Source organism: Lates calcarifer, linkage group LG9 (genome assembly GCF_001640805.2).
Source record: "Lates calcarifer isolate ASB-BC8 linkage group LG9, TLL_Latcal_v3, whole genome shotgun sequence".
Classification (NCBI taxonomy): Eukaryota; Metazoa; Chordata; class Actinopteri; family Centropomidae; genus Lates; species Lates calcarifer.
The window spans coordinates 1,425,538-1,447,680 of NC_066841.1; the positions used below are offsets into that span (position 1 = coordinate 1,425,538).

General features: G+C 43.4%; 1 protein-coding gene across 3 annotated transcripts in view; it reads right to left on the reverse strand.

Moving 5' to 3' along the window:
- Positions 1 to 22,143, reverse strand: part of ttc28 (tetratricopeptide repeat domain 28) — a 91,378-nt gene that overhangs the window by 30,950 nt on the left and 38,285 nt on the right. For all 3 annotated transcript variants that reach the window (XM_018697109.2, XM_018697101.2, XM_018697117.2), the window contains exons 3-5: positions 6,362 to 6,509; positions 1,002 to 1,274; positions 791 to 921 (exon numbers count right to left, since the gene is read on the reverse strand). In XM_018697109.2, the coding sequence (XP_018552625.1) occupies positions 791 to 921; positions 1,002 to 1,274; positions 6,362 to 6,509 (552 nt within the window). The remainder of the gene's footprint in view (positions 1 to 790; positions 922 to 1,001; positions 1,275 to 6,361; positions 6,510 to 22,143) is intronic.

Consider the following 22,143-nt stretch of genomic DNA (forward strand, 5'->3'; position numbering starts at 1 on the left):
CTTAAATCAAACACAAAGCACATTTCCTAAACAAAGAGGACGCTGCACAACATGTCTGCTGCTGCGGTGAAGTCTCTCAGGAGACGCTGCTCTGTGCCTTCAGTTTTTTAATTAAACTACACAAGACAGACATCATCATGAGTGGCACAGTGAAATTCATCTGCAAGTCTTTTAGTGAAATATTTGTTTTTTTGGTGAAGCTCAGTGAAGCGTCGACCACTCGCAGGGTTCGCTGAACGACTCAGAGATTCTCCACAGAGAGCTGCAGTCCTAAAATGTCTGGTTTAGCTTCAGTTTTAAAGCTTCTGTAACCTTAATAAAAAATGTCCATGTGTGTCTCTGAAATATGAATCCTGCTCCTGGGGTCGACTGTCCATATTCTAAATTAGATCAGCACCAGCTGTGTGAACACAGGTGGCTGTCAGGGAAAAAGTCCTGGAAAAGTTGGTAAATTACCTGAAGTTTAAAATATTTTATCACAGGTCAAAGTCGAGAATGAACGTCTACGCTTAAATAATAACACTAATGACATTAAACTGCACTTATTCTGCTGGCCTGTGAACTTGTTTACCTCCGCTCTGTGGACGTGTACCTTCCTCTAAAATCAGACTGTCATCTCTAATTCTGTAACCTCCCAAGAAAAAAGGCGAGAGTGCGACCAGGTGGAGGTCTGTACTTGAACTGAGGCTCTGAGTGAGTGCACATCTACACACCATACATCACGATATGAATATGTATGAGCACGCTCTCCATTTTTCTTCCTCACAAAGAGATATGCACGTGAACGCACCTCTCTGTCCTTGAGCTTCATGGCCAGAACCAGCTGGTTTCTGTGGTTGGCCAGTGCCTCTCTGTAACTGCCTTTGGAGAAGAGGGCAGAGCCGAGGTTCCCATGAGCACGGCATTCACCTGACTGGTCACCTGTGGAGATGACAAACAACTTTACCACAGCTGCTTCGTTTCATCGCTGCTCACCTCTGTTGTTGTCTCCTCTTTCATACCTAAAGTCTTGGTGACCTCCAGGTCCTGCTGCATGTAGGCCATACTCTTCTCCGCGTTGCCTAGAGACCAGTAGGCGGAGCTCAGGGCCGAGAAGACGGACCCACGCAGCTTCAGCGAGCAGGTGCCGATCTTCAGCCCCGCCTCCAGCACCACGACAGAGGCCCCGTGGAAACCGTGGGTCAGCAGCTCCTGACCGATGACGGACACGACCACGAACGGGCTCTTGTCCAGCTTCATCCTCTGCAGCTGCTGGTAGGTCGGCTCAAGGGAGTCTGAAGGTGTGACACACACACACACACACACACACACACACACACACACACACACACACACACACGCTGACAGGTGAGGTGAGGAACAGAATCAATTATCATTTTTATTAGGAAGCAGAATGACACAACCCAGCTGACAATACAGCTCAGCGGATAGTGTCACATTAACATTCAACTGTATTCAGAGATTCAGGAGTGTCATTTTCACGTCTCACTTCATTTTTGTGCCTCTCACTTTTACTACAGACTGATCTTCTTACTGATGTCTCTCCTCTCACTGTCCAGTCACCACAGTCCAGCACAGGGAAAAGATCTGAGCTGATAAAACAGAGAGTTTTGCCCTTGTCTTTGCCTCTCAGGCTACAAACAGGCTCCTGTTATCTTGAAAACATGAAGCCTTTTTTGTAACCTGTTATTAGATTAGATTAGCTTCATGTTTAATGTGAGAATGCAGAACTGTTCCTTTAAGAGGAGAGATTATATTTGCATTTTTAACGTTTTAAAAAGTTGGTTTCATGTTTGACATGTGATGCTGGTAATGCTGTTTTGCATACTTCTATGTATTTATGGTGATATACTGCATAAAGTCGATCAATAAACTGTATTAATGAAACCAGAAACAGCCTGATGCTAACAATGTCAACCCTCAAATATTCATATTCCTTTCTACAATATTTACTGCGTGATTTTGTTCGAGGAAGTCACGACACAGAATTTCTACTCGTCATGAGAAAATGTTGACGAGTGAGCGTTTTTATAATTTGAACAGAGGTGACAGTTGTATTGAGATGATGTTAAAAATGCTTGGTTTGCACGAGGCCGCGGAGCGTCGGCAGCTCTGGCTCAGTGCAGTGAAAGCAGACACACTGAGATTGTTGTGAAAGTCTCAGAAGAGAGCAGCTACAACAAGAGTGTGAAATGTGAGTGAACGGCGCCTGGAGACATTAAACTGAGCGGGTGGACTGCTGGTGGTGTGCCAGGTTTGTGTGATTAAAGTACGTCTCATAGGCAGGGGGATGCATATTTGGTTTATTTGAGTAGGCAGCAAACCAGAGAGAGAGAGAGAGAGAGAGGCCTGTCATCAAACTCTGCACAGACATTCATGGTCCCCTGAAGATGAAGCCTCCTGACTTTTCATCTAGCGCCACCAGCAGGTCAAAGTTTCACATTTAGGTTAGGTTAAAATCATCTTCCAGACATTTTTCAGGAGCCCTTAGAAATATTTTTTCACATCATCTCTCTTCTAACTCCTACCCATAACCCTCTCCCTGCTCCTAACTAACATGGCAGTAAATGACAAAGTTTAAAATGCATCAATACGCCACCCTCTGATATCATGTAGCCCAAAGAGTCCTGACACAGGAACTACTGTGTGAGGAAACACTGGCTGTCTAGTATCATTATTAGATTTAAGTTAAGTGAATTTCTTGTTGCTTTCTTGCTTTGTTCCCAACTTGTTGTGATGTTGCAGGATGAATAACTGTCAGGGGAAAGAGAGATTCTTAACACGCCTCGGGACAAATTCATTTTGATTTGTCAGAACAAACAATCAAAGTTGTATTTCTCCAGTTTTGACTGCAGCAATATTTCTTAACTTGACATAATGGGAAACAACTGCAGCCTCGATCCTGATCTAAAACCTTATAACAAGTCCAAAATACTTCCTCCTCTAGGAAACCTGTTGGAGACGGAGCATGCAGTTGTTGCACCATCAGTAAATCATTTCTGGGTGATTGGAGGGAGAATTAGTGCTAATGTGTGGTCCTGAGGGGGTCTCAGTGATGTAGAGCAGAGAGAGAACAGAGCTGTGACCTCTCTGCTGATATTTCTCTGATTCACACCGAAAAGAAACTCGGATTCTGTGTGGAAGCCAAACACTTTGGCATGTACACATGCACAGCTCATGTTTTCACTGTGTTTTGCAGCAGTTGCTGATTTGTTAAAACTGTTAGTCACAGTTTGCTGTCTGCCATTATCATCATACACATGTTTAACCCACATGTAAACAATTTGTGGAACTGAAAATGTTCTGTTTGTGTTTAGTTCGTCCAAATCGGTATTTAATCGTAGCGATAGTTTTGTGCAGCACCAGCACCGACCAGCTGTCAAGCTACAGTTCAGAGAGTTAAATGTAGAAAAAGTAAAGTGTCTGGAATAAGTTCTGTTGACGTTGGTGCTGATTCTTCTAACCCTCTCCCTGTCCTTCTCCCTCGGGTCGAATATTTGCAGGTAACTGTCACTGAAGCTTTGAAGCCACAGGAACAGTGTTTGGGACATATAATTTAGTGATTCAGAGGCTCATTGGAGCTTTGTCGACTCGTGCGACAGAAGAATCACAAATCTGAAGTTAAACGGTCTCTTACTGCCCAGTCGCCCTCTGCTGTGCTACTGTAGCATCATGCTGACTTACAGCCTGTCAGATTTCATAGCTCACACACCCGGTTTCTCCAGGCTGCACCAGTGAGCTGCATCTCAACATTTATCAAGTCCAGTCTTCCCACCTATTCAACAGAGAGTGATGGTCCTTTAGTTAAGGTGGGAGCAAATCTGTCTGCCAGTTCTCTACGCTGCAATATCAGAGAGGGAACGTGGAGGAGGAAATATTCCAGCTGCTGTTTCACGCAGGACGACCTCCTGCTCTCCAGCAGACTGTGGGGACATCTCGGTGGGATTCGCAGCTCGTCTCCGAACAATAAATATAAGAAAATGGCATTTGTCTTTGTTTCCAGGACGAGTGTGACACAGGCAAAACATACGCATAAAGTCACACAGCTTGTTAATCCTAAATTTGGACTTGTCTGTGCTGCATTTTAGCACGTACTATCATCTCGTATTGTCACACACACACACCTGATTTATCACAGCAGGAGGGGAAACTGTCTGAAACTTAATGTCTGGGAAAAGCAGAGGCGCTGTTCTCTCGGGGAAGACTCGATAAATTTCACCAAAAACCTGCCACGCTGATGTTTCCTCACTCGTTCAATCACCGCTCTTTTCACTGAGCTGACAACATCAGTCGTCCTCTTGTACAATATTCTGAGTTCAGCAGCACAGAACACTTTCTTTCGTGCTCTGTTTGTTTTCCACATGTCAAAACAGCCAACGTCAGGTCGTACGTAGCTGCACTTTGAGACGAGCTGCGACTGGTCTCATTTGCATCTTTAGTTTTCAGAAATACCCTGCTACACTGAGAAACTGTGGTGGTGTGATACTTTTCACAGGTTGAGTAAATATCCCGCTGTAAGAAATGAGAGGATCGCAGCTACTTCCACTCAACAACACATCATCCTTTAAAAGAGACGTCAACAGACCGGAGGAGGACAGATAACCCAGAGGAGGCCTTCTCCATGGTCCTACATGCTGCTACTCACTGTACCAGCAGAGCATCAGATCTGCAGGAGAGCTGTGCTGTGCTTCATGCAGGACTCTGCAGCTGTACAACCATCATCTTCCGTGTGCTGCTACTCGAACCTGACGCTGATTCCTTTTCTTTGTGAGACAGAGCAGAGCTCACTCACTCAGTTACCTCGAGTCTTCTGGACCTTCTCCACCTCAAAGGGAAATATTGTGAATACTCAACCAGATTTTCTCTCCGGTGTAAGAGCAGATGCAAATTTCCACGTGCACAGACATTGGCTGGAGCTCGCCAAGTCGAAGGCTGCTCCCGAGACGCCCTGCTCTCATCCTGACACTGCTGAAGGGCAAAAACACAATCCTGTGCCAATTGTAGCCTGCAAACCTTTCTTGATTTGTGTGTACTCTGCCTTCATCTTCTTGTGCTGTTGGGACCTGCACAGAGAATCGCAGAGTGAAGTGTGGGGCGGACAGATCAATCACACACAAGAATCCACCTTGTAAATATTTTATCATCACCTCCACAAGAAACTAATTCATGCTAATAAACACGGCAGCAAAACGAACGCAGAGTCTTCACTGTTCTCAGCTCTTCACAGAGAAAAACACAACCTCTCTACCCTTCACAACAGAGCAGTGATTACTCAGTTAACATAATCTTTCAGTATCTGAGCACCTGTAAGACTGCAGCTAAAGACTGTCAGCATTTTCTGCTCCTTTCTCCTGGATCGACGTACAGAAGGATCTGAAGCTGGAAGAGCTGATTACTGACGGTGAATCAGTTTTAAAGGATCTGCAGGTTCAGCATCAACAGATCCACCTTCCACATTTGATTCTTTATTAGAAAAACATAGATTATAGCTGCTTTAACCAACACAAGGTCACAGCACACACAAACGAATCACATCTCCAGGTGTCAGCACAAACCACCTGTTGAATCTGCTCATTATTTTACACTGATTCATTTTTTAGTGAATTAAATGTCAAAAAAAGCAGAACAAAACATCTTCAAATGTCTGGATTTTCTCGACCCAGGACTCTACTCCAAACCTGAGTCCAGAGAGAGACCCAGACTCTTCTCCTTTTCTAACTTAGAAACCATAATATAATAACTTTCCCAGTGAAGCGCTGCCTCATGGATGATGCATCTCCAAACTCTGAGTGTCTGTGATGTGAGTTCTGCCGCCACACCTGGCCGTGGACACAGGTGGATGTGAGTCTTCCTTTACCTGAGTTAAGTGGATGCTGATGAAGAAGTCCAATCTCTCTGACGCTCCATCAGAAGTTCACTCTTTTCAATTTAACTTCTATATGTTTCTCTTTCCATTTCATCCGACTTGCTTGTTTTATTTATTTTCTACATGGAACTTTTCTTTATGCTTCCCTCTTCTCTTATCTCCCTCTCACATCAAATGTGCATCCATTTCTTTGTGAGGTCTGAGTCATCAGAGGCGTCTTTTTACTTTTTCATTTCCAAGTCCCAGAGGAGGGTTACTGAATAAAACAACAAAAGAAAAGTGGCAACTTGACAGTTTCCCCAGCGCCTACATCTCACTCTCCTCTCCTTCAACTTTCAAACACAGAGTTCTAGTTTGTTGCTCATGTTGTTCATTTGTTTGACTGTTTCTGCCTGTATGGATCTGCCACATGTTGTTGTTCATGTGGACAGAGAGACAGAAATGAAGACAGACTGCGTGTGAACTCAGTTGCTGTCAGTTGTCAGACGGGCCTACCTCTGAGGGGCGATTTCATGGCGGCCTCCACCATGCCGACGAGCAGCTGGAGACTCTTGGGGTCTTGGGCGAGGCCGGAGGCGAACGCTGCCAGGGCGTCGGCATGTCGACCCAGGTACTGCAGGGCAACCCCCTGACGAAAGTAGGCCTGCAGAGAGAGGGAAAGAGCAGACGTCAGCAGCTGAAGGGTTTTGTTGAGGTTTTCATTCTCAGGGTTTTGACATTTTGATCCACTTCTGTATTCTCCTGCGGTTTGTACAAAGACAGCTAAAATTATGTGATGTGAAGATGTGGTTTTATACAGTGCAATAATAAAACTGAGTGGATACGTCCAGAGGAGGAGGAAAACCAAAGGGAATGCCAACTCCAATCTGGTACAAGTAAATTTACTCAAGTAATTTTGCTGGTGCTTCTGTACTTAAAGAATAACTCTGGTATTTTTGAACCTCCATCTGTTCGTGTGTTTGTGTTATTGTGTGGTACTTTGACTTCAGTAAAGGATCTGATTACTTCCTCCATGGCTGCTGGAGTTACTCGGTCATTTGCAGATCCAGATTTAGAGACAAAATATAGATTAAACAAATAAAACATGATGCATTTCCTAATATTTATATTTAAAATTAGCCCTGCTAAGACCACCTACAGCATTAAATACCACTTACATGTTAATGCATCCATTCTGCGTACTTCTTACTTTCAATACTTAAGTATATTTTGCTGATTATACTTTCTATTTGTATTTTAAAAACAGCATTCTGTGTATGACTACCTACTTCCGTCCTAGATCCGTTAACGAAGCGAAAGGTTTTAGAAACGACAGGTGAAATCATCCAGTACATAAAGACACATTCTCAAGAACTTCCTGAGTGTCTTGTTAAGAACTGAAGAAATGAAAAGATACACTTTCATACACACTTCTTCCTCACACACAGCGCACACTTCATTAGGAGCCGTCGTGCATTTCACAGAGATTAGAGTCGATGAATCATGACATCAGATTCATGAAGAGGATCAAACAGAGGACACAAACACCACACGCTCCTCATCTCTCACTGCCGACCAGACTGTAACTTAATTGTCTTGTCTACCTCTCTCTTCCCCTTCATTCCTCCTCTTTTTTCTCTCTCATTCATCATCCTGCTCTCCCTCCTCCCGTTTAAGCGTAATCTGTCATGACAGCGAATGGATGAAGACAAAGACGAGAGGAATTAGATTACATGGCAGCTCCTGTCCCGCCTGCCACTCTGTGCACTCGCGCCGTCTTTGTCCTGCTCTCGTCTTCAGACGGCTTCATTGAAACGAACGGAGCCCGGGGGTCACGTCTAATCTAATGCATTAAGCCTTTAGTCCTCGGTGTGTCGGTGTCGGTGCAGAATGTGAACAGGGCACGGTGTCATTTCACCGCTGATTAACACAAAGTGGGATAAATGGTTGGTAATTACAGCTGGAGCCGCGTCCCTTAAAAAAACAAAAAAAAAAGTCTGAAATCAGTCCAAACTATGATGATAATCATAATCATAATCATCTTTATTTACAGATCATTTTCAAAACCCAAAAAACAAAGTGCTTCAAGTAAGACTGCACATTAAAATCAATCTAATGAAGTGGATTTCTATTAAAATAGACTGAAACAATCTCAGTGAGATTAAAGACATTTGCTGCTGCATTTCTGAAAAATTTAGAAATACAACACGGAGCAAAGACACAGATCGCCTCAGAAGTAATCAATAGGATCAATAAGCTCGTTAAATTACATTTTCAGTTCAGAGAGAGAAAAAGGCATTTATATCACCAGTTGCAGCTTCTCAAACATGAATATTTGCTGTTGTTTTTCTACGACAGCAAGACGAGGATTTTTGTTTCAGTGTAATTTTGGGCTTTGGGAAACTGGGAGGATGTCGCTATTTTTTGACACTTTATGGGCTGAAATATGGGACAGCGATTCTGTTTTAGCCCTGCTGCTGATGCCAAGTGTCCATGCCGAGGAGAGAGAGACAGCAGCCTGCCCTCTGACCCTGGTCCAGGCTGGAGAGGAGAGCAGCAGGCCTGGGCTGGGATGAGGAGCTGGGCTGGAGGCTGCGGTGACATATGGACACCCCACCTGTCTGCCTACCTCTACTTAGCACTGCCCCTCAAATCTGTCACCGTCACACTGATCTGGCTGCTGGATGGAGGATGTGTGTTTCTGCAGTGTTTCTACTTTACTTTTACTTTGATTGGAGAAGCGTCTGGGAGGATAATTTCAGTCAGATGAGGATGATTATATCGGAGGAGCAGAAGTTATAATCATAGCACAGTGGCCATTATCTCAGCATGACTGTGTGTGTGAACGTACAGCACAATAGGTAAGGCTGAGTCCTGTGTGTGTGTGTGTGTGTGTTGGAGCTTTTTACCCCCATCAAGGGTGTAAACATGCCAGAGCCAGACAGAGAGTGACAGCAGGGAGAGTCTGCCTCCACCACCACCACCTCCAGCCTCCCGCTCGCACACATCCTGCCTATTAGCTCAGTCTGGCTACGCTGCCTGCTAAGCACATACAGGGGGTACAGTCCAGACAGCCTCACAGACACACACATCAGTACGTACACATCTCCAACACATAAACACACTCTCTGTCTGTCTGTCTGTCTGTCTGTCTCTCAGCAGTGTTCTGGCGCATCTCAGAAAAATCTTGTCAGATTAGAGAGACTCTTCGCTGACTGCTGCGGTCGTGTCTGGCCTGTCTGGTTTGCAGGTATTTCACGCTGATTCCCAATCGAGCACTCCTCAACATCACCTGACAGGTCTGCGTCAGGTAAAGCGAAGAGATCAATAAAAGGGACAAGTCTAATCCTGCGTGAGTGTGTTTGTACCTACAACATGTGTGGATTTATTCTTCCTATCTGTGTGTCTCCTTTGTTCTTGCTCTCGGGGCTGTGGAGAAACTACGCAGACTAAAACTTTAAAGCTGCTGTTATTGATATTTGTGTGATAACAATGTATGAAGTGACAAGGTGTAAACAATGTGACTGGTAATGATTAACCCACAGAGAATTATCAGCTGAATCTGCAGCTTCTCTCGGCTTTTAACGAGCGGCAACTTTACTCTGCTCTCTGCTCTCGTCGTGTTGTTTTCACAGGGAAACAAAAACCTCTGTCCACTACCTGCTCAGCAGCAAACAGCACAGTGGAGCATTTAGCAGCTCTCAGGAGGTGGTGGAGACCAAAACAGAGCTAAAACAGAGGCAACACTGGACTTAGATTCAGGTGGACGTGAATGATCGTGTTGCTCTGTCACTGCTGGATGTGAAAGTCGTGTTCACAGATTGTTACCACTGCCTCCAACTGACCAAATAGATTTTATTTTAGTGCCACAGTGCACGCTCTCTCCATGCTTTCTTAGCATTCCTCTGCTGCACAGTTAAATCTACTTCTAGGCTACACAGATTGGTAGAAAATGGGTCAATCACTCTCACTTTACGGAGATAAAAAGAAGCAAATAAAGCTGCAGACTATGAGTCTGCTGAGATGCAAGTGGCTCTGTGCTCAGTGTTGCTCTGAGCTAAATGCTAAGGCCAACATGCTAACATGCTGATGCTTGGATTCATCCTCTGAGGAACGTGAATGTGAATCCAACCAAACGCTGTTGACGACTGTCAGCTCAGTGTTTGAGAGAGCGAACAGAATGAAGGAGAGAGTGAGAGATATCGAGAGAAAGGGTGTTATCTGTTGGTGTGTCAGAGCAAAGGATGCACACCGGATGAACAGATGCTTCAATTACTGCTCGTAACTCACATTAATCGAGAACAGATGGCGACACAAGTGGCTAGAGAGAGAGAGAGAGAGCGGGAGAGGGTGGAGCACGAGTGAGAGTGGATCACATAAACCAGACATGATGGAGATTGATGTCTTAGCAAATCAGAGAATCTGCCGCAGAACGCAAAACGAAACCTTCACTCTCATTTTATCCGGAGACAAAGTAGATTGAACCTTATTTTTCCTCCACGCTGCTTCTGACTAAACAGTTTTAACACAGTTCAGAGGATGTGGAGAGAGAGGGAGATGTGGCCTTGGGTGATTTATTAGAGGAGGCTGGGAGGAAATAGAGGAGCTTCCTGACACACCTGGCAGCCTGGAGCCAGCTCTCATTTTCTCACAGCAAACAATAAGCAGTAAATCATCTTGAGAATCCTACAATTGACAAATGAATATTAATCTGTTCAGAGTAAAGTGTCACACAACTCTCCCTTTGTTGTTGTGGAGGTGCGAGACTAATTCATGAGGACAGGACAACTTGTCGCGTCTGTAGTTACCAAGTTAATGGTGTGATTCCATCATGCAAACCAAAAGTTAAACAACAGACTAACATGAGCCCACCAACACGTTGGTAGTAACTGCACAGGAAAGTCCTAAAGCCGTCTAATTCAAGTTAGATTAGGTTTAGGTTTAGGTTTGCTTAAACCTCTTCTTGCCCAGTTACAGTTACATCTACAGTCAAACGCTTGTTTTGACCCAAAGGTTTTGCAGACCTCTCTGCAGCCTGCCAGCATCACGCTCCTAAACTTCATTACCCATGGTGCACTACAAACTTCCTCACTGAAAGTTGTATTCTCGCACTTAAAACCAGAATAATTGCAAATGTAAACTCTCCACGTGTGATACACTACTGAAAAAATACACAAACGTCATAAATAATTTGCAGCAGGTTTGTGGAGGTTTATCTTCAGTTCTTCAGGGACAATAAGAGAGAGTCTCCTGACTGACCTGCAGATATGTGTGGATTTTAGTGTAATGAGGGTAAAAGTGAAGGGTCAGTTACTTTGGTCAGTAATGAATAAATACATACAAAATCCAATAGACTGGAATTTTCCATCAAGATCTTCTGTTGCAGAAACTAAAGGAGGAACAGTTTCCTTTGTTAAGCATCAGGGATGAGGAGGTTGCTGAAGTCATGTGGGCATCAGTGAGAAATGGAGGCTTCATTCTGCTAAGTCAATACCCCACTTATCCCACAGTTGGTGATATAACGACACGCTGTGTGAGTTGTGAGCTGTGCGCCGTAAACCTCGGAGAGTGAGATCATTATTTAAGAGCCAGAGAGGGTCTGAGGGAGTCGTTAAAAACGGCACAGTATTGTGAGGATGCCTCTTTGTAGATTTAATGCACCTTATTATCAGAGTAAAGTATGATCAAACCCAGTGAATTTAAACCAGCAGACCTCTACAGCAGCGTACAGTTACTCACAGTCTGGGAATTAACAGCCCTCTCATCTCGCAGGGCGACGTGATTCAAACAGGTTCTTCTAATCAGACCGGGCGGCCTGTAAAGCACCGCGGCAGAGAAATAATGCTGCTGAGCAAGCATCTTCACAGAAAACTGAAAACACATCATCTAACACAAATAAGACACAAACAGACGCTGAGAACATTTAGGAGAAAACCTCATTTAAACGCCGTCAAACTGAGTCAGTATGTAGAGGAAAACAGGGCGGAGTGCAGGTGGAGCAGTCTGGGAGATATCAGCAGGTGACTGTTCATACTGATGTGTCAATGTGAAAGCAGCAAGGTGTCCAGTGGTTCACCAAAGTGTCACAAGATAAATCTGAGCAAAAAAGCACAAAATGGAGTTCTTCTTTTTACTAATAGTGCTTTATTATTTTTTACTGGAAAATGATTAAAAGAGCCCCGACTAGACACTGCTTTTCAAAGCCAAGAAAAGCTGGAACCACTGACTTAAACTCTGTCCAATGTCTTGACTGTAATGTAATGATATAAATATAAATGATAATTTCTTTTGCATTTGTTTTTTAATGTCAGATCTTTGTGTGAAAGTAACTAGTAACTATATCTGTTAGATAAATGTAGTGCAGCAAAAATACAATCCTCTCCCCTTAAATAAACGTATAAAGTGGCATAAAATCAAAATACTCACATAAATAAAAGTGTCTCAAATTTTACTTGAGTAAATGTACTTAGTTACTTTTCCACCATTGGGCATTTCTGTAACCATTCCTATTCACTGGCACACACACAAACACACATGCACACACTCGCCAACTGTTCCCTTGTTAATCTGCATGAATATTTATCATTGTTTCACTGGGACACTAGCTAAGATGCAATAATTGAGTTGGAGTGGCTGTAACCACCGTTTCCCCTGGGACCAATAAAGATGTTACACGACCAGCTGTGGGCTCTCTCACACAGACCTGCAGAGCCAGAGTCTAATAGCTTCACAAGTCTGTGTGTTGTAGCGGCGAGTGTTTAACTCAGAAAACTTGAAACGTCGCAGAGGCAGCGGTGCGTTCAAGGCCTTAAATTTCACAAACAGGAATTTAGCTTGACATAAAGACCTCGTTCGTCAAGGCCAGAGATGAGTGTGTGCTTCCTCTGAGTGTGCTTTTCTGAGTCTGTATTGATGTTAGCGTGTCTGAGTGCGTGTACCATATGCAGGGTCATCAGTGACGCCCCTGGCTTCGTATGTCGAGGGACCAGAGAATTTATCTGGAGCCAACAGATCAGGCGTCGCCGTCTGTCTGCTGTAACCAGACCACAGCAGCTCCTCACTGCAAAGCTGAGCTCTGCTGCATTCACAGACAACACGGGACATTAGCAGCCATCACTGGACACAACTGGGCTTCACAGAAGTGTTATGAGTGTTATCACTTAGTGGTCCATTTCAGCCATTATCTGAAACAGCTGTCGGAGTGTGATTCCAACAGAAATGGTCACTAATACTGATTATAACCTCATTAAAAACTTACCATGATGAATGTTATTGATCCAAAGAGAAGAGAACATTGATGAACACTGCTGTTTTGGTTACGTTCATGCTAAGCTAAGCTAACCGTGCCCCGGCTGACTGAAACTGATCTTCTCATCCAGCTACAACTAAAGCAAATAAGCAGATTGCCCAAAATGTTTGGTTCTGTTTTAAACAAGCAAAGACAGCACAGTGAGCCGTCGTCTTAATGCCAGGAGACGATTCTTTTGACTGACTGGTTTTGGTCGTATGGTCTCCACACTTACTGTATTTTCCAGTCCAGACAGATTTAACTCGATGAGACCTAACTACGAGTCCTGCTGCTGTTGTATTTTTCATTCTGTGAAAACTTATCCTGCTTACTGACTGATATACTGTCTTTTTTTCCACCCTGGACAGTCTCCTGTTTCGCCTGATATTTATTCATGGCTGTTGACTGGCAGTTTTGGACTGTTCCTGGGAGTTCTGGATATGAGCCCCCTGTCTTTCTGTTATTGTGTGGAATGATACCGGCTGCTTTATGTTCTGTTAAACAAATAAAAAACAAAGCAAAATTATGTTTCCAGTCACAACAGGAGGCCATTTTCAAACAAAGCAAACAAAGTGATCTTGGGAAAAAATATCTGGCTCTTCAGCTTCTACAGAGATACTGCAGATATATTTTCAGGAGCTGATGGAGATGAAATAAGAGCTATATAAAGAGAGAGGAAATTGGACTTGTGTTTGTTGGGCGGCTGGAAACACAACTCCAAATGGGATAATGATGTTGCCGTGTGTCTGATGGATGTGGATGCTATATTACTTCATGTAGCAGAGTGTGAATGACTTAGTTTGGAAGACAAAGTCACCAGGGGCTGATTCTCTGTGGTGGTCAGGCTCAGGATCAAACGTGTTGCTGATGTGAGTGTCGGCGTTTAAGTGTAAGTCAATACATACGAGGTTATAGTAAAGAGCATTTTTCAATCTCCCTTTGAAATGTGATGTGTGGAGGTCGACGTAAAGGGCCAGCTGACACATCGCTCTCTTTTTATCTCCGGTTAAAGAGCGCAGAGCCTCACTTCGCTGCAGCTGTTCAAACACCTGATCCTCCGCTTCAAACCTTCGCTCTGTATCGGCTTCTGGTAAACAACGATTTCCATCTTCAAAACACAAACATACCACGAGTGTTGCTGTGCTCAAAGCGCATTTTATCACGTTGAAAGTCTGTGTGGATAACCTGAGTGGGACGTCAGTTCAGACATTTAACCTTGGCGTGCAGGCTGAATTACTCTGAACCGAGGGCTCTAAATTAAAGAAAGCATTTTCTCCATCACACACGTACACACAAGTAATCCTAGTTAACCTCAATGCACAGGGTTTATTCCCTGGGTGACCAAAAGCAATTCCCTTTTTCTTCTCTCTGCTCTACTTTATCTGTAAACCCAGACCCCGAGTCATTCCCTCGACCCTTTCATGTATGTGAATACACTTATCTCTGGCCATCTTTGGAACAATCTACCTCCCTCCATACAACACACACATAAACACACTCTCACTGCAGCACTTACAAGAAAAATATGCATAAAGGGGAAGTGGGGGGAAGAGGAGGACAAGCAGCCTTCTGATCCTGTTAACTGCAGTACAGCAGAGGGCTTTGGCTCTCTTACACTGGGTAATTAGGCTGTCACTCAACCGGCTGCTGCTGCGTCGGTGTGTGTGCCTGTGCTCGTGCAGCGGGCCGGGTGATCGTTTGATTGCCTACGTGATCTTTGACCGCGAAGAGTACACCTGCTGGGGAACGGGGGTAGGAGGTCAATGAGTAGAAACAGAACTGTACGACCGATAAACCAGAGAGAAAAATTACAGGAATGTGAGGTGATAGAAATTAGAGCTGCAGCTTATTTTAATCTGCCAACTCTTCTTCTGCCAAACAGCTGCTCCTTTAATGATCAATTGTTGAAGCTGTGATTAAAAGATAACACTCTGTCCACAATCCCAAATCACGCCTCAGTGCGATCAGGAAATCCACTGCATCAAACCAAGTGTTCCTAACTTCTCCCCAAAACACAACCCTGACATATTACCGCCTCATAAAGGTAAAGATATTATCAAACAGCTGTAACACCGGTGCAGGTCAGGTGGTGATTTTTAGAGATTGTTATTTCGAAAAAGGCCAAAAACAGTGATCTAAAAGTGAGGAGAGTGAAGCTGCAGGTGCAATGAGCTGAAGGACGCTAAAGCGCTACACAGACCGGAGGGAACTGCAGAGTCAGGTGATAATTACAATCAGATGAAAGACAAGAATCCCTTGCAGCAGCATTTTATCTATTTAAAAGAAAGTGGTGTGTCTGTTTTGTTTGTTCTGTCTGCAAAAAGACAATATAGATTGTGATATTATTTTTTCCATTTAAAACAAAGATGTATCTCAACTCTTGGAGGAAAAACTAATGACCGTAACCGTGCAGCCCTGGTGCTTATTCATTAGTTTTTATCCCTTTATTTTTACACCTGTGCTTCCCTCTCTTCCTTTACTTTTCAACCTCTAACGCCGAAGCTGCGAGCAGGGTCAACGCCCCCCTCCTCCTCTCTCTCGGCGGTGCACCGTCTTAATTAGAGCCAAATCATCCAGGGAGAGACGAGGAGAGGTGGAGGACAGGAGGGAGGAGAGACAGGCACAGCGCTGAGACCAGTGATTACTCAGGGGAGGACGGCGTGCTCGCAGTTCCCACTCACAGTGAATCAGGGCAAGGAGAGAACACACTCCAATGATTCCCTACAAAAGCTAATTAGACCCTCTCTCTGTTTCAAATCCAGCCTGATCAAGCTCTCAGGTTGTGATAATTCATAGGGAAGTGAGGTACCTATAGCATTCAGTCATCAATCTGCCGCATCTTTCAGCATTCCTGCTCCCTGTCGCTTCCCTCAACCTGATACAGATAAACAGATTTTATTCTGCTGTGGTCCCACTGTGTGTGTACACATGTGTATTTCTCTCCAATGTAATTGATTCATTGACAGCTCTTTTATTCAGCCTGACTAATCCAGTTAAAAGGATTATCAGTGTAGAATACAGCAGATGTTAGTGGAAGGGCATTAATGCAGAAATACATACTTTTATTTCCAATTGACCGCTGGTTAAACCGCAGTGATTGTCACATCATAGCTCAGTACAGTGGGTCTGTCAAGCTTTGGCTTTCTCCACATGTTGAAGTGGGGGTGTAGTACGACAGATATTGTGTAAATAAAGAGCTCGGAGACTGATGTATTTTTTAAAACCAAGCCAACTAAACTGGTTATTATCATTTCAGGTTGCACTAAAACTAGCACATCCCACAGCTTATTAGTGGATTTGGGGAAGCTAGCGATACCAGAAATAGCATTACATTTACCAAACACACTGTTTACTCTTCATCCATAAAAGTCTTTCAAATGCTGTTTGAAAACGTGAGTATATAAGCTGAGCATCCAAGACTTCTAGCGTGGGATCTGTTAGCTTCTTCGTCTTTTAGCACAATATTATATATGTAGCCATCAAGCATTTAAAATCCTTATAGTGCTTCTGTTTTAAAACAGGCGGAAACATTAAAAGGTCGGCAGAGGACAATGTTTTCAACCGATTCATGAAGCTACGTTAGCTCAATTAAAGCTAAAGTGCAGAACGTTTGTCTCCCCCTTCTGGCAAAGAGAGTAATTACACAAACACAGTCGACGTGTGCTAGTGAAGTGTTTGTTCTCGCTTTTATTCAGACTCTAATTCTTTGTTATCTGATGCATAAGAAACTTTTCTTGAACACTTCAGTAAGTCTTTCAGCCGTACTCCTCTTCAGTCGTTGCTGGTTGACGTAAAAGAGCAGGAATGTTGCCACAGCCACCAGCTTTAAAACTCAGGTACACTGCAACATACAGAGATTTACCTGGTGCTTAATCAGAATTGTTTGGACTCATTCGACAGCGAGAGCTTGAATGTAACACACGTCCATTTTTATAAAATCAAAGTTGGATTGTTTCAAAATCACTCAGGCTTCTGGCGGTTAATCTGCCACAGATCTTATTTTAAACTCCATATGTGCGATGCGAGAATGGAAAGCCTGACAGGCGTGATGACAGGCTTCTTTGGCGATTTAATGAGAAAATAGGACGTATTATGTGTGCGAGGTTGAAGTAGACGTGGTTACAGAGGGTATTAATGGCGTTTGAAAAGGTGACAAAACCTTTTTGGACCTGTCAGCTTGCACAGATTCTCACATAAGGCCGACAAGGCTGGAGTCGATTCCTTGAAGCATTCTTTTGCAGATGCTTTCTCTCTTTTGACATTTCACTCTTTCTCTTCTTTTCTCACACATTTTTCTTCCTCCTCCTCTCCTCCCTATTCCGTCTCGCTCTCAAAACCTCTCACTAACCTTTACAAGAAAAACACTGAGTCTCTGACTCTGAAGAGGCAACAAAACCTCGTTTTGAACTGGAAGCTGTGAAAACTTGTACGATCAATCGGTTCTAGTGGTGAAACAGCAAAAGATTTCATTATTAATCAAACGTTTGCAGGCGATCAGGCCAGAACTCCTCTCCATCATGATTTGCTCTTGTTTTCCTGTTCCTCAGTCTTTCACCTCTCATGAGAAAGATGCGTTTTGATCAGTATCTCACCAACTATTCTATGGACTGACTTGAAATGTGGTTCATATATTCATGATCCCAGAGGATGAATCCTACTGTTTTTGATTATCAGCTGATTTTTCTCATCATCATCGGTGTTGTCAGATTTGATGTTGTTCAATACTTTGGTTTCTAACCAAATACCTGCAGAGCTAATGACATTCCCATCAGCCTCAGTCCAAAACATCCATGTCCATGATCACTCCTTGTTCATTAATTCTCTATTCCCTATATAACAGACACTCATACCCCTTTCCCACCAAATCAGGTCTAGTTCTTGAACTGGTTCCATTCAGGATTCTTCAAACCTTGGTACTATCCAGTGAACCAGCCCAGGTTTCCATCAGTTTTGAGTGGAACCACTGTAATCGAGGATGTTTCATTAATCGAGGGCAGTGCACTGATTACCTGGACGCTCTTTTTTCCCCACAGCGTCTCACATGCCTTCTACATCCTCTCTTTCCAACCTGTAGAATACGACACGCTTGAAAACCTGCTTTTTTTTTGGTTCCAGCTGGGAACCAACTTTTCAGTTTCCAAACCAATTTATTTTTGGTTGAAATGCTCCAGACGGTTGAAAATTAGGTGCACGAATCGACACTGAACCAATTCCATCTTGGTGGAAAAGGAGTATGAGTGGTTTATTCTATAACGAGCGGGTAATTACAATCTTGGAGACTTCTGATTCATACTAGACGGCGTCATGAAACGCTCATTTATACATTTAGAAACTTTGACACATTGCACTGTGAGATTCTTTGCATAATGTCATACTACTTTTTTATTCCATCACGGACATTTTGAGGGAACTATTTCACGCAAATAAAATGGCGGAAGGTAAATAATACAGTGCAGTTTCTATTATTTATTTCCTCATACTGCTAATCCAAACAGTATTTACATTCTGTTCTTTTAATAAAAGCTCCATTATTCCACAGGAGTTCGCTCAGGCATGGTTGTACATACGGTGAAGGAGTAGACATTCTGCTGCTGCTGTCACACCCAATAATTATTAATGACACTGGTCCCAAGGGGCAATTAATTTTCAGAGTTAGTACACATCCCTTTCTTCTCTCTGCCTCCATGTTTCCTATATGTGCTGCACTCCCTGCTCCCTCCTTTTATTCTTTCATTAACGCTCTGGGCTCATCAGTAAGCATGGCCCACTTTAGTCTCAATTTAGACGAGCTGCTTCTATATGAGCCAGCCGGTGAATTCTGATGTCACGCCCATTGTCTGCCAATTACAATTCAATTTAGCAGAAGAAACACTCTGGAATGTGATTATAGGCAATAGATGGTGCGCATATATGTGTGTGTGTGTGTGCATGAGAGGGAGAAAGAGGCATAAAGTCTTAGCGAGCGCTCATTGTATGAAGAGATTTGTGATGTTTTCCACCTTTCACTCAGCACTTTCACATTCTGAAGTGGCTTCCAGTTCGCCTTCCTCCTCCCAGTTCCTCCTGAGACTTTCCACAGTCAGTTGGCTTAGCTTTTTCAGACAGCGTGACATTTGCACCTCCCCACTGCCTCGCTAAGCCGAAGCAATGAATACAGCAGGCGGCAACACACACAACATCCTGTACACAAGCACACACACGCACACATATTACTGTAGCTGGAAGGCTTGAAGAGGAGAGACTAATTTCTGAAACCTGTCTGCGTTTTATGTGAATATGTCATATTTTCAATAGCTTTTTAATCTGAATTATTAACAGCAAACATTCCTCCTCTCCTCTGCCTCTTTTCCTTCACTCACCACTTAACTGAGAGTCAAACTAAAGACTCACAACAGACAACAGGGAATAGAGATTTACACTAAGACATGCTGGGAGGAACATTTGCTTCTGGAATGACTGTATCTCAGAGGAAATCATGTCCCATTAGTAGCTATGGTCAGTCCGACTGTGGAGAGAGCTCAGGGACCTGAGAAGGTCAGTTGTCATTATTTCTGCTACTTATTAACACAACCAGGTGTTTTACTCAGCCTTTATCACAGCTCTGAGATCAGGTTTCTGGTTCAAACTGCAATTCTTAAGGTTGTTTTTTGCTTTGAACAGTTGCTAACGCTAACACTAGCAGTGACCTCTTTAACAATCTTCTTTTTGACAATGATGCCAACATAATACCACTTGAACACACTAGGGGGAACTTGTCTTTAAGCTGTTGTTAATGTCTTTACATGTTAGTTAATAGCTGAAAGCAACATTTGAACATTTTTAACTTTGATTTACAAAGTAAAAAATGGGATTAGAAAGTTTAAAACTAAGATTTCAAAGGACTCCAAACTGTCTCATTAAATTTTCTTCCTACTTTCTTCCTTCTTCACTATCATTTTTATTTTCTTATTTCAAAAAGACATATTTGTTGTTCGGCAAGACAAGATTCTCAGAAAAAAAGCTTTCAGAGGTTGAGAGAGTAACTGAGTGTCGATACGAGGCCAAAACAAACAGACAGAAATAATGTTGGTATCACTGTCGTGTGTGATAATGCACAAACACACACACTCACAAACACGAGTGTCCCAGCACTGTTGGGTCAGCTCCACTGAGGCTGAAGCAGGTACGATCGCCTCGCTATAAATAGCTTCAACTCCTAAATACACACACACACATTATGCCTGTTTCTCCCATCATGCTACAGACCAGTCTTTCCCTCTGTGCCTCCTTCTCTCACCTCCTCCTCTGCTACTTACCCCCCTCTCCCTCCCCGTTAGCACACTGTCTTCCCCCCTCTCACTCCATTAGGTAACAGAGACCTTGACTGTCGGCGCCTCCTCAGTATTTCTTTGTGATCAGACGTCCAGCCTTTGAATATTCAGATACATCTGGAGATGTGCTCACTCCGCTTCAATCGACCGTGTGTTCAATTTAGCATAAAGGCAGCTGGAAAGTGCACAGTCTGAGCCAGACAATTGTTAAGAATATATGTACAGTACAAGACAATCTGAGGGATGGAGAAGATAAAAGTACAGACAGACAGAGGAGAGGATGAAAGAGAGGGAGATGACGGGATTAACCTGAGAGTTGTTATCATATTTTTGCCTCTTATAATTAACACGATCTGATCTGATAACATTTTACTGGCCACCTCTGTTGTAGAGACATTAAAACACTTCATAATAAGACGTGAGTGGGCACAAATAGACACCTGAGGCGGCGCCAACTGAAGCAAAGAATCCGTAGGAGTCGAAAATGTTTCATGTCGAGCGAAAAATGTGAGTTTATCCTGCAGCTTTATGACTCCACTTCATAAACTTCCAGAGAGAAGAAAAAGTAGAGAAACTGGAGGAAGATAATAGAAAAAAACAGAGTTCCTGTTGAGGTTTGAGATCCATTAGAGTCTGAGCCTACACACAGACACACTCCTCCACACATACCTTGCTAACTAGCTACAGCTAACATCTGTACAGTCAGCAGGAGTGTGTCTATGTTCCCAGGCTCCATATAATAATAATAATAACATTCTAACACACAGTGACAGTCTTATTGTGTTTGGGTCAAATTTGACCCATTTAAATATCTAAATATTGTCCAGGTTTTTTATTGAAACAAGGCTGCAGCCTGTACAGCTCTAATCCATCTGATAAGTCTCAAACAGAAAACAGTTCCCTTTCGATCCCTGTAGCTTCTGCAGTAACCACAGCAGCCGTGGAGTGATTCGCCACAACAGGAGAAATTAACCTGCGCGATCCAGGTAAGGCTGTTCAGACTGATACTAGCACACCTTAAAAAATACGACCAGAACTCCAGAACTTTATATGGGACACAAACGCGAGGCTGAGTCCCAGTTCCCTTTAAGATAATCACCCACAAACATGAACTACAGAGTGGAAGTTCAGCGTGGAACAAACAAACAGCCTGACAACACCAACAGAAAACACACTCACTGAAGACCGAGTGGAAACTGGGCAGGAGCTTTAAAGTGTGTTGCACGACAAAATAATGACTGTGGCTTATCTTTGGTTCCAGTGCCACACAGCTCATTTAAATAAAGCATTTAAAAAGGAGAGCGCGTGCTCTCTGCTCCTCTCTCTGCCCCCAACTGGTTAAATCCCATTTGTTTGCTATAAAGCGCACACATGAGTACACACAAAGCAAGGCACTCATATGCATGCACACAAGTATCTCCCACCTGATGCTGTTCAGGGACACGAGGCTCGCTCTACCAACACTACAGCACCGGGAGAAGTCGCGTTTATTCACCGTGGCAGAAAGGAGAAAATAAAAGTTGCCTCCTAATGATCAGAAATAGCTTCATCACTTCTTAAAAATATCAAAACAGCAGCACAGAAAAGCCAGTTTTAATGAAAGCAGGCGTACACTTTGGTAGAGCTGACGAGAGTTTAGAATGAGCTCTGAAGAAAGACGCAGATTTTAAAGACATCCACAGATAAAGTGAGTCATTACA